Source organism: Sinocyclocheilus rhinocerous, unplaced genomic scaffold (assembly GCF_001515625.1).
Source record: "Sinocyclocheilus rhinocerous isolate Xijiao unplaced genomic scaffold, SAMN03320098_v1.1 scaffold295, whole genome shotgun sequence".
In the NCBI taxonomy this organism is placed as follows: Eukaryota; Metazoa; Chordata; class Actinopteri; order Cypriniformes; family Cyprinidae; genus Sinocyclocheilus; species Sinocyclocheilus rhinocerous.
Window position 1 is genome coordinate 1,136,379 of NW_015647035.1, and position 17,668 is coordinate 1,154,046.

At 35.6% G+C, this 17,668-nt stretch overlaps 1 protein-coding gene across 2 annotated transcripts; it reads right to left on the reverse strand.

The window, feature by feature from the left end:
- Window positions 1–1,092: 1,092 nt before the first annotated feature.
- LOC107708438 (poly(rC)-binding protein 3-like) lies at window positions 1,093–15,754 on the reverse strand. 2 transcript variants are annotated; one of them, XM_016512667.1, is made up of 14 exons: window positions 15,473–15,754; window positions 14,237–14,324; window positions 13,432–13,537; window positions 12,399–12,422; window positions 12,201–12,233; window positions 11,686–11,802; window positions 10,621–10,752; window positions 9,150–9,278; window positions 8,701–8,790; window positions 7,317–7,358; window positions 5,564–5,639; window positions 4,618–4,670; window positions 3,087–3,256; window positions 1,093–1,718 (listed from the first exon to the last, which is right to left on the reverse strand). In XM_016512667.1, the coding sequence occupies exons 3-14, from the start codon at window positions 13,498–13,500 to the stop codon at window positions 1,367–1,369; spliced, it is 1,287 nt and encodes a 428-aa protein (XP_016368153.1). In that variant the 5' UTR covers window positions 13,501–13,537; window positions 14,237–14,324; window positions 15,473–15,754; the 3' UTR covers window positions 1,093–1,366. The 2 variants fall into 2 exon arrangements, with proteins under 2 accessions (XP_016368153.1, XP_016368154.1); XM_016512668.1 differs by lacking the exons at window positions 14,237–14,324; window positions 15,473–15,754 and having other exon boundaries at window positions 12,399–12,418; window positions 13,432–13,515.
- Between the last annotated feature and the right edge of the window lie 1,914 nt (window positions 15,755–17,668).

Genomic DNA, 17,668 nt, shown 5'->3' on the forward strand with positions numbered 1-17,668 from the left:
GTATTGCGAAATAGTTTTACAATAGTTTTCTATTTGAATATTTTTAAACCAATATTTTGTACTCAAGTCTTCAGTGTCTCATGATCCTACTATTATCAATGTTGAAAACAGTTGGGCTGCATAGTTTTTAATTTTTTGAATCCATGAGACATTTTTTATTTTTTAGGATTCTTTTATGAACAGAAAGTTCAAAAGAACAGTATTTATTTGAAATAAAATCTTTTTGTAACACTATAAATGTCTTTACTGTCACTTTTGATCAATTTAATGCATCATTGCTAAACAAAAGTATAAATTTTTTTCAAAAAAAACAAACAAAAAAAACTTTTACTGACCCCAAATTTTTGAATGGTAAGCACTACTAAAGTTAACATGTTAACTTAAGATGTTAAATAAATATTTTTATTTGGAAATCACTATACACATAAATTTGAAAATGTTTCTCAGGTTTATACATCTAACAGTACTAGAGTAGTTAAAAAAGATTCAGTGTGATCCTAATATAAAGTAAATATTTTCAGATATTCTTGCTGTTAACAGTGACAATATAAAAGCCAGTTATATTTAATTTTGGAAACAATATAATATCACACTTATTTTTTTTCTTTTTTACACAGTATAAATAGGTTTTAATATATGAAAATATAGAGCTGCTAAATATATTTTAGTATGAGTGTCACTCTCAAAGGGATTGTCATGTTATCCATGGCATCCATCCATTAAAAGGGCCTTAGCAGGACCCCTTATCACCGGGCCCAGTACAATTTTCCTGGTTGTCCCCAACTCTGGCGCCCTGGTACTAGGATGTGCCTTTGTGTCTCTGCAGTATTAATTAAAAATGGTATTTGCAAAAAAAAGTATGTTCTGATATAACGTTATATTATTAAAGTAGGTCAAAGTCTGAATAACAACATCAGTATGAGAGGCAGAGCATCAATCTCTTTTAAATGACTTTGTATATTGAACTGTGATACAATAACAATGATGACAGCCATTCTAATCAGCACATTAAAGATCACTCCAAGATATATATACACACACAACACTGTGAGCTGCATTGTACCAATAAATCAAGTTCTTGCTGGCTTTGGCTTTTCTTGAAAAAAAAAAAAACTGGTTCAGTGTCAGATAAATTATATGGTGTGAGATGGATATCTCAAACACTTCCGAATGAAACGCTACATAAAATGGAAGACAATATAAGGAGCGATTAATCTTGTCATGCACTCACTATTCCTTGCTTGCGAAATATTGCATAGAAACATTACAAAAATAGGGGGGGAGAAACACTTTCAATCTTCTTAATATTCATGAATGAATAATAAACAAATACAACATTACTGATGAGTTTAAAGACCGCGACCGCTCAGTATGGGGCAAACTTCTGCCGTTCTGATTTTTTGATGCTGGACGAGGTGGGGATCTTTGTGGTGTAGGGTGTGAGGCCAGCCGGGAGGCCTGCAGAGGTGGCTGTGTGCACTGCCAGCAGGGGCATGGTTTTCATGCCAAGCAGGCTGGAAACAGGCAATGCGTAGTGGGTGCTGGGGATGGACGAGGGGGAGTGGACGTTAATAGCAGAGGGGGGAGCAGCAAGGACGGCCATGGAAGAGGTGGTGGAGGTGGAGGGGGTGGACTGGGAGAAGCCCAGGCTGAGGTCGATAGGTATGATGGAAGAGGAGGACGACGCTGCCTGGATGCTCAGTTTAGCCATCTCTAAACTGCAAACAGATGCACGCAAACCAGGAGGGGCGTGAGGACAAGTGTGGGGTTAATAGAGCGGTTACAGATGCACACAAGAGGAGAGAGAGTGACATGGGAGGGGGTGAGAGAAATAGAGAAAAGAATAATCAATTTAGGGAATGTTATGTGTTACAAGAAGGAATAATAATAAGGGTTTAACATGCCTGGATGAGAATTAATAAAGGAGTGCCAAATGGGTGAGATGAAACAGACCATATGACTGCTGTCTAATTCCTACGTATTACACCATTATGTAAAACAGATTGTGGGAAAGGAATAGTTCATCCAAAAATGAAAGTTTTGTCAACATGTTTATTCGCTCTCATGACTTTCTTTTTTCTGTGTAAGAAGAAATATTTTTAGAATGTACTGGCTGCTTTTACCCAACTTGCACAATATTCCAAAATAGAAATAGATCAAATATAACTCTTAAATCAAATATGTGACCCTGGACCACAAAACCAGTCATAAGGGTCAAATTTGGTTTGATATATATTCAATCATTAATCTTATATTAATGCTTTGGTCATGTAGAACGCCAGAAATAATGTCTAACTGATGTAATGCATTGAAAGCCACTGTATTTGTTTTGGAAACTAAAATGGGAAAGAATTAAATGTAAATATGTTTTACATTTTGGTCTATTATTAACAAAGAGCTGTCATATGGCTAGAAAAGACTTTGGGGTTGCTAAGATTAAAAAAATGCTCACCACGGTTGCATTTATTTGATCACAAACAGTAAAAACAGTAATTTTGTGAAATATTATTTCAACTTAAAATGTTTTCTATTTGAATTTGTTCCTGTTATGCAAAGCTGAATTTTCAGCATCATTACTCCAGTCTTCAGTGTCACATGATCCTTCAGAAATCATTCTAATATGCTGATTTGCTACTCAAGAAACATTTCATATTATTATCAATTATGGTGCTTCTGAATGTGGTGCTTTTTGTGGAAACCCTGATTATTTTTTTCCCCCTCTGAAACAGTCTTTACTGTAACTGTAATTGGAGAATAAAAGTATTAATGTATATATATATTTATATTATATTATTATATATATATTTTTTTTTTTTTTTACTGTACAATACTGTAGTGCATATGGGCTAGTTTTATGCTGCTTTTATAATTTGTCTTTTTTTGGAGTTTGACACATATGATCACATATGAACTGTATGGAATTGTATGGAAAAGCGCTGCATGAACATTCTTCAAAAATTCTCCTTTTAATTTCCTCAGAAGAAAAACTTCATACGGGTTTGGAATAACATGAGGGTGAGTAAATGATGACAGAATTTAATTTTTGGCTGAACTATGCTTTAAAATGTGAGAGGGAAAGGTCTTACCTTGCACTGATGAGGTACTGAGCCACGCTGATGTTGGCTGGGGAGCCTGTGATGGTGACGTGGCGCACTGCCGAACCGTCTGTGGCCCCGGCAATTTTGATCTGAGCACCAGACATCTGGCGAATCTCATTGATCTTACTGCCCTGTCTGCCAATGATGCAGCCTATGAGCTGAGAGACAGACGGGTGAGGGGCAAACAACATCTGGACATTAAAAGTCTAAGGAGGCTGAGAGTGAACCTCTAGGGCATGGAAGTTGTTCTTCTCTACTGTATGGCATGCCTTGGATTTTACTAAATAGATTCTACAAATGGGAGCTGAATAACAGATTACTTTAATCCATGATCAGAGTAATAATGTGTCAGTGTAATGATAGCAAATCATAAAAACTTTAATTACTTAAGATACACCTAAAACTGTATGAATGTCATTGGAATAAATACAAAATATCAAGCTAATTGGCATGTATTTCAAAGTAAGATAAGACAAGCAAAAACATGGTTTCAAATTGAATATTCTAGTACAAAAAAATGAAAATATTGGTTTAAAAACATTGTATGAAATTGAAATAAAATGAAATTAGATAAAAATCTAAAATATTTGGAAAAACAAACTGAAATAAAAATGAACGAATACCTAATTGTTTGGTGTTGGATGGTCTTTGGAAGGATTCGCATCTCAGACCATTTTTATGTTACTATGACTACACAAGCAAGTAAACATTGTAAAATTTTTGTCTGATGCACATTTGGTTCTTTGTAAATATAACTAGTCTCAGTGCCTCAAACTAAGAGTCAGTGTGCATCTTGTTTTCTGTCGGCTATGCATGAGCAAGGATTCTTACATTCAGCAAGGATGCATTAAATTAATAAAAGTGACAGTATAGACTTATACTGTACATTGTTAAAAAAATTATATTTCAAATAAATGCAATTCTTTTGAACTTTCTATTCATCAAGGAATCCTAAAAAAATAAATAAAAAAGTTTTCCACAAAAATATTAAACATCACAACTGATTTCAACACTGATAATAATAAGAAACTAAACACTAAAGCACAAAGACACTAAAGACTGGAGTAATGATGCTGAAAATTCAGCTTCACATTACAGTAATAAATTACATTTTAAAATATATTACAAACAGTTATTTTAAATTGTAATAATATTTCACAATATTACTGTATTGTTGTACTTCTATATCAGATAAATGCAGCCTTGGTTGAACATAAGAGACTTAAAAAAATATTTTCAATACCATACTTTTGAACAATAGTGTGCATTTGAAAATATGTCTTAGAAAAGGTTATGCTAGCATAATTTGTCTTTCTAACTTATTAATAATTTTCACTTGATCTAATGTAATGACATTGTTCATACAGTTTATATGTGACTTTAATTGTCCAAATACTTTTGGGGCCAGTGTACACAGCAATAAACAGCATCTAATTTAACATGAACTGCAACAAACATTTTGCCTCAAGTTAATTGTATTATTTTATGTTAAATGTGTAGGACATATAATATAACTTACATCATTAGGTATGCTCAGCTCATGAGAAGTGGTCACAAACGAGGCCTCCAGACCTATGCAGGGAAATGGGAAGTTAAGCACAACTCAACAGCTGAAAAAAAAACTTTTTAACATTGCTACACTGCTGCTGGGACTGCTCAAATAAAATCGAAAAATATCACATTAAAATTACACAATGTATGAAAGCATTAAGGCTGCTAGAGCGGGTGAGTCATGAATGAATTCCTGTTTAATTCATGGCTGCCTGAGATTCAAAAACACCCATAAAAGCATTTCCAAATAGCACACATTATCGGAAACGTCTGTGGAGAGGCTGTCTCTCTTCAACTCCCTATTTCCATGGTAATAATTATGGGTTGGCACTTGCAATGTGTGGAATCTGTTTGTCATGATAAATGTGGGCTGCTGTGAGAGTGGGCTTCAGGTTTGCTTAGGAAAATGCTGCCGGTTTGAACAGGTTAGGGGTTTTGTGGAGGATATGAGGGGGGAAGAATGTTAAACGAATGAAAGCCTTTGTGACAACTTCACATACAAGGAGAGAAAGGGGTCACACATATGCATCACATAGGCGTCATGATGCTGTTGTTATGGTGACATGACACATTTGGAGATTTCTACGACAGCTCAAATGAGCCGTCAGCGGCTGGCATCCGAACGCAGACTATCTAGAGCTATCAGGACTGGTTAGTGGTCATATCATGGCACGGCATGTGCAGCATTATGTTGGCAGTGTTATGATATTTATTACCTTACCACAAAAATGGCTTCGCCCTCATTTTCTTCAGAGTGGAAAAGTAGAACATGCAGTGGTGAACGCATGAGACAGAGGTGGTCAGACACGGACAGATGAAAGTGTGGAGAGGGAAAGAGACAGATCGAGAGAAAGACAGGCAGAGAGACAGACAAAGGGAGAGACAGACTTCCCTGGGGAGCTCTGGGTACGTACCAGGGAAGGTGGGGTTGCTCTGCCCAAGGGAGGTAAAGGGGATATGCTGCATAGCCAACTGGTGAAGCTTGGTCAACTGCGGGGGCAGGAAGGGAGGTTAGAACTAGCCAATCAAAATGGAATTATTTCAGAGGACACTCACATCTACAGACAGAACAGCACCCATATCAAGTCTCAAAATTAGATTAGTTATCAGGTCCCCCTTTGGACTTACCATCCACTTCTCCCAAATAAGGTGATCGAAAAACTTTGCATTTCCTTAAGGGAATTTAATTGCTTGAGAGGCAGGAAAAGAATCGTGTTCAGGTTTGAGGTGTGTTTGTATGTGAAATGAAGCAGTTGTCATGACACACGTCTGGTTTTCTGCCAGCTGTCTGTGAGAATTAACAGACTATGTGACAGCGCCTTTGCAATGCAGGGAAGTGTTACATGCAAGACCAATCACAATTCAGAATGTAACAAAGAAGACCAATCACAACAGTATCGGTACAGTATGCAAATATTATGATTATACATCATCACATTTGGTTGTAATTTTAATACTGAACATCTATAATTTATATATTTTATAGCTGAATTTACTGTATATATTGCACTGACTTTAAATCACAAGTGAAACTTTATTGGTGGTTTATATCTTGCAGTAACTTTATATCTCACAACTGCAACTTTGTTTTTACATAACTACGACTTCACTGTACATTGACTTTAAATCTCGCAATTGCAACTGTTTTTCATACCTGTGACTTAACTGTATATAATTTAATAATGTATGCATTTAGCAGACGCTTTTATCCAAAGCGACTTACAGTGCATTCAGGCTATACATTTTTTACCAGTATGTGTGTTCCCTGGTAATTGAACCCACAACCTTTTGCGCTGCTAATCCAATGCTCTACCACTGAGCCACAGAAACACTATATCTATCTATGATTTTAAATCTTGCAATTGCAACTTTACTTTGTATGTCACAATGTGACTATATCTCACAATTTGGCTATATATCACAATCGTGACTTTGTTTTTCATACCTGCAGCTTATCTCACATCAACTTTAAATCTTACAACTGCAATTTTACTGTATATGTCAAATTGTGACTATATCTTGCAATGGGACTTAATATCTCACAGTTGCAACTTGTTTTTCATACCTGTTTATCTCGCATTGACTTGCAATCTCAATTTTATATATGTGTGTGTGTGTGTGTGTGTGTGTGTGTGTGTGTGTATATATATATATATATATATGGCAAATTTTATCTACTTGAACATTATCTCACAATTACTTGGATTTTTTACTCTGAGGCAGAAATTAGCTTTCACAGAATGGAGTCTGTATGGTCAATGGTTTAACATAGTTTGCCTGTATGGTGAACTGTAATTAATTTCAGAAGTTTACTACATAGGTTTAGGAGTTGAATAAACCTAACCATAATATTTAGGGTTCTGGCAATACAGTGCTGCCTTGTAACCTTTGTAATTATAGCATTCATATGTGAATGATTCATTTAACAAATATGGTTTACTTGTGTCTTAACCAGGGATATTAAATAACTAAGGACTAAGAAGTGTTAGTGATATTAGATATTAAAGAAGCGGTCATAGGCAGAGACCATATCGGGGATATCGGCACTTAAGGTGTGTGTGTGAGGAATGCAGTGGGAGAATTGTGGTTGTGTAAGTGGTGGGATGTGGCTGGGGGACTGCAGTGTGCTGTGAATGATACTGATCAGCCAGTGCGACTAACACTCACGTCTTGGGGTGGAATGGCAAACTGTCCTGGAATAGCAAATGCCTGTGGAACAGATAACACATTTAGGTTAGTACAAATAACAACTGCCTATTTGCTGCTTGGTCATTAGTCACAGTCTTAGACGATATGGCACACCCATGGACCACCCACAGTCTGTTCTATGCATATTTTATAAAAACCTAGAAAGCCTTTATGAAAATCATAAGCTCAAAGCAGATAGCTCAAATGCAATGCAATGTAACAATTGGGGTTAACAGGACTGTATCAAATAAAATAGTGTACCAGGTTGATAATATAAACACTTGTGAAGAAGAACTGGTTAATGGCTTCAAATCTTTTTGAGACACTTAGTAATATGTAGTCATCCACAAGCAAAACTATTTTGCTGTGTGAAATAATCAGTACATTTTGCTCATCAAGTTTCTGTATTTGGCAATATTTCTCTGCCATATTTTGAATTAGTTATTAGGTGACAGTCAATAGTTGTGATAATTAATTTCATATAAACTCACCCCTAAAGAACACGTAAAACAAAACAAACAGTGGTTGGCCGCTTTGTTCATGTTAAAGCTGGTGGTTCTTGGCCAGAATAAGTTGCAAAGTGGACCAGACTTTACACCACAAGTCAAAGTCTGTCTACTTGAGACTACTTTGTTATTAACATAATTAATACTGCCAGGTGGAATTATGACTGAAATATGTTAAGCTCTTCTTAATGTAACCACAAGGGGGCATCACATGAACATCCCATGCTATCATCAAACATAGCAAAAAATACAGAACTAAACTGTTTCTTAGCATTTTAATCTTCCAGAGACAAACAGAGTTGTAGCTGTCATGATTTTTCATTATATGGACAACTAGCCTTTGCATTTCTCACCTTAGTCAAACTAAATGTCACGATCAGTCAAATGAGCAACAGAAGCCCTTTGGACAACATACCAAGAGGAGAAGTCAAGAATAAAGGGTCAAAATTTAAGATTACACACCCTTATGAGTAAGTGAGTAATTCACAAGATCTGAACAATAGAATAGAATGGAATACTGACGAACGAATTGTTTAGTCCAGCTATATACAGCTGTATTTATGATTAGTTACAAGCTTTCCAATTCAAACACCTACAGATCTAAATTATTGATTCAAAGCGAGTCTGATCTGCATGTTTAAGAGCACTTGGCATGGTCCAATGGCCCCATTGGTGACTGTATTACTGATTGGATTTGGGGGTGAGATTTATTCCACCAGCTGATCTCCGTCTAATCATTAGCGTAAATATCCACACTCAGAGCGTCCCACTGGTACTGAGGGGAACTATCGTTAATGCTCATGAAGGGCTGTTTCGACTGTATGGTTTCTGCATTAAGATATAGATGGAGAACTCACCGACGCAGCATGAGGTTGCGACAACACTGTGTGGCTGCCACCCACGGTGGGTTTGGGTCGGTACGGAAAGGTGGCTCCTTTAGGTGGCGACTAAATGAGGGAGACAAGCACAGTCAGGACAAAAGCAAAGGCGTTTAGGCAGTATGGGTCTAGAACTCTGTTAAGCCTCACTGGATTTTACTGTTCAAAGCCCAAAGTTAATGCGGGCCAGGGAAAATCCTGCAAAACAAAGGCATCCAAGGTTGGATGCTGGTAACTAATGAAGCAAACAAGAACATTTAACATGTAGTCCATGCACTGAAAGTGCATACAAATGAAGTGTGAAGGAGAAAAACACCTGAAAAATACACCCCACTTGAAATAAAATTTTAAGCATAAGGGAAATCGTGCATAATCGCACCGATTTTCAAATAAAAGGCGGACGCGCTCTCACGTGCACGCTCACAAACCTCCAGCATGACGGTGCAGATGTGTTTCACACATTGTGTGATGGCATGAGGGGTGCCTGAGATGGTCACGGCTCGCTCAGTCGAGTCAGGCAGTAGATCTCCTGCCACCTGGACCTGGGCACCTGTGCTCTGACACACAGCAACACTTTTAGTCAACACATGCTGGACAGGATGATTAGAAAAGCCACAAATGGCATCATTCATATTTCTTTCAGTAGTGACATTTAAAAGGAGAAGGTCACTCCACATCCGCATTCCTGGTCACCCTGTCTGCCTGGGTTTATTTTGCAATGATGAGCGAATGACTGTTCATTATCCTGCTTATTACATACGGTAGCTACTCACCAATTAAATAAATGTGCGGACATCAAATTTAAAATTAGTTATAATTATTATATTTATAATAGTTGTATTTTATAATCTTACCTGAACTCTTAAAATTAAGGGTTTCAAAAGTTTTTTTTTTTTGCCAAAAGAACATTTCAGTGAACAGTTCTTCAAAGAACCATTTTTTCTTACCGTGAAGAATATTTTACAAATCTGAAGAACCTTTTTCATGTTTTTGATATGTATGTGAGAATTTCACATTTTGTTTGATAAACAGCATTTTAAATTACAATGTTCATATTACACATATTAACACAACTGCAATACGACCACTAATTATAAAATAATTAGATAATTGATAATTGATCAATTATAATTTTTCATAAAGTTTGAAACGTTTTCCATCTCAGCACTGAGGAGTTTGTAAGATTACAAATTCTGATTTCTTGCCAAGTGAATAGCAAAAAAGTGTGCCATACAGTCCCTTTTGGTATTACAGCTATTCTCATGTCTAGAACTGACATTGTTATCGTCTGGCCAGTTATTTAGGTCAAGCTATTTAGATACTGTATATAAATATTAGTCTATTTAGGCCTTGGTGGGTCGTCCTGTCCTAGACATTCATAGCAACTGGGAATAAAAGCAGCTAGTTCACCCCTCACAGCCCTCAGCGGCGAGGACAGCTATATTTATTCAATGTGATCCACCAGCCGAATAAAAAACAAAGCCTTCAAGCAAAAGTCACTGTCCTCATGTCAATTTCAACAGCTAAATGAAAATGAATGGTTCCACTTTTGAGATGAATTGCTTTGTTTTCCATCAACGAATTCCATGAATACATAAGTTTGAGGAAAAGTGAGCGAGTTCAAAAGTTTCGGAAATTACAGCTCAGGGTTGCAGCCGTCTCATAACATGCGGATTTAGTGGAAGCATGAATCGAGCTGCCCCCTGTGCTCAGGAATAAAAAGTTCTAACTTGATGAGGACAATCAATCATGCTGCTGTTAAGTGTTTCTGCCTGCCGCTGAGGCAACGGAAACTAATTGTTTAACGGATCATTCCATGCATCATCTGGGAGCCGCTGTGACCTGCATTACAAACCCTGCGCATCTGCCAACAATTAAACCTCTACCTAGAATATCTACCTCTCTGATCTCTTTGATCTTCGAGCCTCCTTTGCCAATGAGTGAACCGCACTGACTGGCGGGGAAGACGAGGCGCAGTGTCACAGGAGGCCTGCTTGTCACGGTGCTGTTGATCATGGATGCCAGGATATCCTGAAAGAGATGCATATGCATCAGAAAGAAGCTCAATTCAGCTTGTGTCAAGTCATTGTGTCATTTTTAAATAAAAACAAGTTTATAAGGGAGAAAAAACTATTGCAAGAACACAAGTTGACAGTTTTTTAAATGAAATAAAATACTGACTAGGTATTTAAGTCACCATTAGCATTTCCTTTGGCTGGGACCTAATTAAATTTTTATTCATTTACTGTAATTAAAAGCCAGTGCAATGGTGTTGTTTTACAGAACACAATTGGTTGCATTGTGCAACATGTAGAAAATAAAGCAAGTGACTGACTCATTACTAAAACTATACGTATCAACATTGTAAGTTATAGAAATATTACAATTGAATGAACAGTTAAGGGAGGAGGGTTTAGCAATACTATTGTGGTGAGATAAGTGGTTGTTGTCTTTTTATAAGTATTAGATTGTTTAGTATGATCTCTCTGCTTATAAAACCCATTATCGCTAACAATTAAAAGGTATAATCTTAAAAATAAACATAATTCAAATGAACAAGTAGCCAAAAAAACAAGCAGCAACAGCATAATATATCAAACAGTAAAAAAAAAAAAAAAATGCAACCACATATTTTATGGATGCAATGCAGGCATATTACTGTGGACATCACACTATTACAGTTAATGTCTAAATATACAAGATCACTGTAATGTAGACACAGATAATTGTGATTCAATAGCATTCTACTTTTATATCACTCATTTCCTGCTCCTGTTCAATGTGAATTCACTGTATTCAGTAATAATGTAACTGTAAAATATTGTACAGCTACTACTGTAAAATTAATGTGAAAGTATGGGAAATAGTTGCCATGTAAATCCACATTAATATTTTTACAGTGTACTAAAATGCATCAATTCACCCATAACATTAATCGCTTATTACTGGGAAAATCCCACCCACCTCCTCAAATTTCTCTGCGATCATGGCGAAGGCTTTGAAGATGACCTCAGACAATCCGGTAATGGTGACAATGCGCTCTGGACTGGAACCGTCAGATATATTAATGCGGGCTCCACTCTAAATCCACAGAAAAAAGCAGAGTTTTTGTGCTGCATTACGTTTAATTGATCAGTCTCTCCTCTAGGCTGACATTTGCACCCTCTGCCAGTTAAATACCGTTGAACTGATCATGCAGATAATAAGATGATTTTGCTCAAACTGAAAATGATTCCAGGCTGTTTTCTGCTGTCTAATTTTTGATATACGTGTGGCCACCCAAATGAGTTACTTTTAATCTTTACACAGCTTGTCAGAATTAATAATATGCACTGCATATAATATCAAGGCAACAGTCCATAGTTAATAAAAAAAGTTAAAAACCTTACTATGTGAAATATAAAATAAGCTTTTGATATTCATAAAGAAATTAAAAATGATTAGTCCTATTTGATCATGAAGATCAATGTTGCACTTACTTCCTCTCTCATTTTTTTGACAGTCTCTCCTTTCTAAAACAAAACAAGAGGAAAATGATTATTATATCAGAATGTGTATCATAATTAGATTGTAAGTCATTTTTAAACACAGAAGTGCTTGGAAACACCACAGAATAAAGACTCGATGTTATGCTTAATTCAATAATGCAAATATCAGGATAATACTGAATTGTTTACCTTCCCAATGATACTTCCAACTTCCTAGGAACACATAAATCAAACAAAATCTTGGTTAATCTAAATGATTGCATAGTAAACTGGAGATGATCAGTGTTTTCTTTTAGATGACAAAATTAGACATAAATGTGTCCTTCCTGAATAATATCTATTTGTTTACTTTACTTCACTTTATTTTATAGTCCTGTTCCGCATGTACATGCTATGTACTTGTTATAGTAATTACAATAACTGGGTAATAATTAGGTACTAACCCTGAGCCTACTCCTAAACCTAACCCTAACCCATGTAATTATTTTCCAGTACTTTCTTATGTATGTACACTGTAAGTACAGGTAAGTGCACGTATGTGCAACCCTTTTTTTTTACCCCCAAATATTGAATGGTATTTTGTCATGGTTTGCACAAAAATATTAAGCAGCACAACTGTTTTCAACATTGATAATCAGAAATGTTTCTTGAGCAGCAAATGATATTAGAATGATTTCTGAAGGATCATGTGACACTGAAGACTGGAGTAATGATGCTGAAAATTCAGCTTTGCATCACAGAAAAAAATTATATTTTAAAATATAAAACAGTTCTTTTAAATGCTAATAATATTTCACAATATCACTGTTTTTACTGTATTTTTGATCACATACAGTAAATGCAGCCACGGTGAGTACTTCTTTCAAAAACATAAAAAAAACGTAATCATTCCAAACGTTTGTGTAGTGTAGATATAAGTATAGATACCATAACCAGAAATATTGTGACATTATTTCAGACCCAGACAACAACAGGTTCCTTTTCATAAGAAACGATGATCACGTAAATGCCACTGTATGTTGTCAATACTATTTCTGGTGATGTTATCTAAAAGACAACATTTTATAATCAATTATATTGACGATCTATAATCTAAAATGATAACCTATACACTCATAAATCGTTCTCAAGTACTGGTTTCATTGCTTGACTGGATGCACTTGCCAAACAAGGCTGAGAACAAAACAAGCACAGCTCTGTGAGGATCCGAGATGTGTCTTACCTTGCCATGCATTAGTAGGCGGATGGTGAGGGTGACATTTAGCCCTCCCTCCTTCTCATTCATATTCATTCTTCTCTTGGGTCTAGATGCTTCAAACAGACTGTCTCTGTGCACACAAACAGACAAATTTACCAGTTCAGTCAGAAGAGATATGAGATGAATTTCAGTGAGCAAACTAATTCCTTGCTCTTACCTTTTTTAGCCATAAATGTCTATTCGGTCATGCATTCATTTTGTTTAGCTGCAGGTACCTGTTGCTGTGCTCTGACATTAAGTTGGGTGTTATTTCCCTCCAGGCGGGTGAGCGGGGCCCTGCCTCTAACCTCTCTAATGGCTCTGCTTTAATAGAAATGGTGTGACTGTGTTTGATAAGACTCAAAAAGAGCCACTTGTGTCTTTCTAGGCCTTTGGATCAAGTGACGTTTGTGTGACCATGTCTAACAAGGCCCATTAATTTATCAGAGAGTCGTCTGTTCCCACATTCCTCACTTTAAAACCGAGCTTATCGCCATCTAAATCGATTCTAAGCCAGATGAGATCACAGAGCACATTCATGAGCGAAACTAAAAAATGAGGCAGTGCTGGATCAGAGGAAGTGTTAGGAGATTGTCTTAAATTTCCCTTTAATAATGCCTTATCCATTCCTCATATTCCTCTAATGAGGCCCTGCAACTACGAGCAATAAATGAATGCATTTTCTTTATTTAAGTGAGAACAGGAAGACATCTATTCTAATTGAGTCCCAATGCTTTCATTTGTTAGGTCTCTTTGAAAACTACTGCTTTTGAAATGTGTTCAGACTTACATAAGCTGTTAAATGAAACGTGGTCCCTCTTTCCATGACACTCCAGCAGCAGAGGAACTTGCTAAAGAGATGTGAACCGCTGAATAGGCTAGAAGAGAAACAAATGTTTTTTATATATATATACTGTATATAAAATTAGTTTTTTTGCTTCTGTTTAATATCGAAGCCAGTAAAAGGGTTATTTGTTAAAGCATTCTCAAAGACAGAGAATTCAATTTTAATCATGAACAAGACTCCTAATGTGGAAGTTACACAATGAGTTATAGATTCAACATTCTTAATATGAAATAATAACAAACAGTGTAAAAAGCCTGTTCTTTTGTGTGGCTATTAGTTCAGTGCTGTTTCATCAGGTAAATGCATCAAACACACTGCTACCATCCTGTCTAATCCTATAGGCCCGGATTTGTTTGGATCATGCTAAAACCCATTTGACCCATTTCTGTCCTTCTAAAGCTTGTCAACAGGCATCTGAAAACATTCTGCCATCATATAGCATAGCACTAATAAGCCCGAATATAGATATCACACATGCTGTTTTTCAAATGTGTTTATGAATCAGGAATTTAAATAATTTATGCAACTGCCGTTGAAATGTTGATGCGCAATGTAAATGTGGGTCAGATTAGTGTTCAGAAAAGATCAGTCTGTTTTAAATACGTAATCCTAATGGCCAAGCTTTTGTCGTTGTTTTTGTTTACATCGTACACTATTGTGAATTCAATACACTGCAATTAACTATTCAAACTAAATTTAATAAAAATAAAAATAAACACTTATCTTGATATATTACCGAAAGTCTATCATTAAATAGGTCCATTCAATTATGTAATATTACTGCCCAAAACCTAGAGCATTATTTTTGAAACATGACATTTATATGTATTAACCTCAATGTAATTTATATTTATTTTATTTATTTATAGATAGATAGATATGTGTATATACATGTGTATACATATATACCTTTATAAATTATATTTGTTTAGATATAGTGTTATACTGCATTATTATATGTAAATGTATGAACAAGGATATATAGTGTCAAATAGTGTATATACAGTCACATAATATGCATAATGTACTGTATATGAAAGATATAACAGTTTTCCTTTTGTCAAAGATGAAACAAGAGCACTGTTGCTGCCAGAAAAGCATTAATACGTCTATTTGTTCCTGTCCTTTGGAAGTCCCTGAGCGTGACAAGCAGCTTTGGGTTGAAGTTAGCAAACTGACCTGAGAAGTGATGGAGGTTGAGACAGCGCGAAGATGCCACTTATTTCTTCACCAACTCTTCTTGCCTTGTCTATCCAGGATGAGTTAACGTTTGAGGCTTCAGAGTGTGTATGATTCCCTGAGTGCGGAGTTGCCCTCCTTTGTTGTCAGCTGTATTCAGAGAATGGACAGATGGCCTTGTGCCTGTACCTCGGGTCGTCTGAGACTAGCTTTACTGTTTTTTCCCCCCTCTGGCTTAGCCTCTGATAAGCCTTTTGCCCAGGCTACGAGAGCCCGGAGGCTCTCTCAGTTCTTAATACTCACGTACTCGGTGCCTCATTCTGGGAACGGATGAATTAGGGAATCCCGAGTAGAACAGAAGGCAACAGGTTTTCCATACTTTGGTGAAACTGCAAGATGGACAGCTGACATAGTCTGGCAAAATATTCACAAAAAAGTAAGACAGAATTGTCTAACTGTGAGACTCATCTTGAAATACATGGTCCATTTTGGCAGGGAAGACCTAGGTAAGACACATGCATCCATGGATAATGACATTTTGAAGGACACATAAGAAGAAGAAAATGCCACATGTTTTGCTGGCACCCCCAATCAACATAAGCAGCTCCAAATTGACTGTGTCACATCATTATGGACAGAAAGACACAATGTCTCTGTGGCCGGTTTCCCCTCCCCCACACTGAGCATCTACTCCTGCTAATGAGGCCAAAGTCCTGTGAAAACAATGTGGCCCTTTAACAGAAAAAGATGCACTCTGCTCGGCAGCAAAATTTCAAAGTGAATGAATTAGTGGAGCAGAAGTGGCATATTAAATCACTGCCTGCTGTCTGGGATGGAAATGAACAATGTCTCTGTGTATCTCCCTTCCCTCCCTGCATATGTGTTAAAGGGGTCATATGATGCGATTTCAATTTTTCCTTTCTCTTTGGAGTGTTACAATCTCTTGGTGCATAAAGAAGATCTGTAAAGTTGCAAAGACTAAAGCCGTGTAAAATCAAGTTCTAAGAGCCTGTTACATGACAAACATGTTGGTATAAACTAAAACCAAAACTATCACAAAGTTAAAATTAAAATATAAATACAAGATGAAAAACTAAACAAAAATGTGAAATGTTGCCCTAAACTTAAAAAAAAAAAAGTTGAAGTACTGAAATACAAAAATGAGTACTACTAAACTAAAAATAAATTACAATTATTTAAAACTTAAAATAAAAATGACAAAAGCACACAAATTAAAAAAAGCAAAAATTAAAAAAAAAAAAAAAAAAACTAAAATATACAAATAAGCTACTTCAAAATATTAATAAAACTACATAAAAATACATAAATAGGACTAAAATTCTAAAACAGTCACAGTGATTATTACTGTTTCCACAATGGTTATGCACTCTATCTATCCATATTTATAAATCCCAAAATTGCTAATAGAACTGCTGTTATAATGCAACATAAAGTGATTTGAATGTGACTGTTTATCTATTTTCATACTATAAAACTCCCATGTGACATGCCTTTATGTCTCACTAATATATTTTTATATTATAATATATCTGTTCTTAGTTGCCAACACTCACAGATATAACATCCCAAATTCTGTAGAGGAACTGTAGGAAAAATATTTTATGATAATAGCTTTGAAAATGCAATACAAATTAAAAGTCATATGTAGTACTACTGTTCAACAGTTTGGGGTCAGTATGATTTAAAAAACAAAAAAAAGAAGAAGAAGTCTCTTTATGTTCACCAAGGTTTCATTTGATCAAAAATACAGTAAAACTGTAATATTGTGAAATATCATTACAATTTAAAATAACTTGTCTATTTTAATATATTTCAGAATGTAATTTATACTTTTTTATGTAGTTTTTTTTTATTTATACTTTTATATTTTATAAAAAGGGTAACTTCCCTCTGTATGTGAGTCCACCAGACATGGGGTTTTTAATGAAACCACTATTTTTGTCCTGCAGAAAGATCAACAGTCACACTGCTGTTAGACTTTGGTCTCGGTTCCATGTATTATCGTTTAAATGTAATGTATTATTAGATATAATAATGCATATACAGTATAAGTAGATACAAGAGCAATATCATACAAATAGGAAACGAACTTGGGAATCAAAGATAGTGTTTTAGAAATATTTTATTTATTACACACACTATTTATATATATATATATATATATATATATATATA

Bases quoted from the DNA above. Each gene is read 5' to 3' on its own strand.
- LOC107708438 (XM_016512667.1), bottom strand. From the start codon at position 13,500: ATGAATATGAATGAGAAGGAGGGAGGGCTAAATGTCACCCTCACCATC. The intron at 11,803-12,200 runs GTAAGTGCAACA...CTGTGGATTTAG, and splicing joins TCAAAAAAATGAGAGAGGAA to AGTGGAGCCCGCATTAATAT. The intron at 5,640-7,316 runs GTGAGTGTTAGT...CTGCCCCCGCAG, and splicing joins TTGCCATTCCACCCCAAGAC to TTGACCAAGCTTCACCAGTT.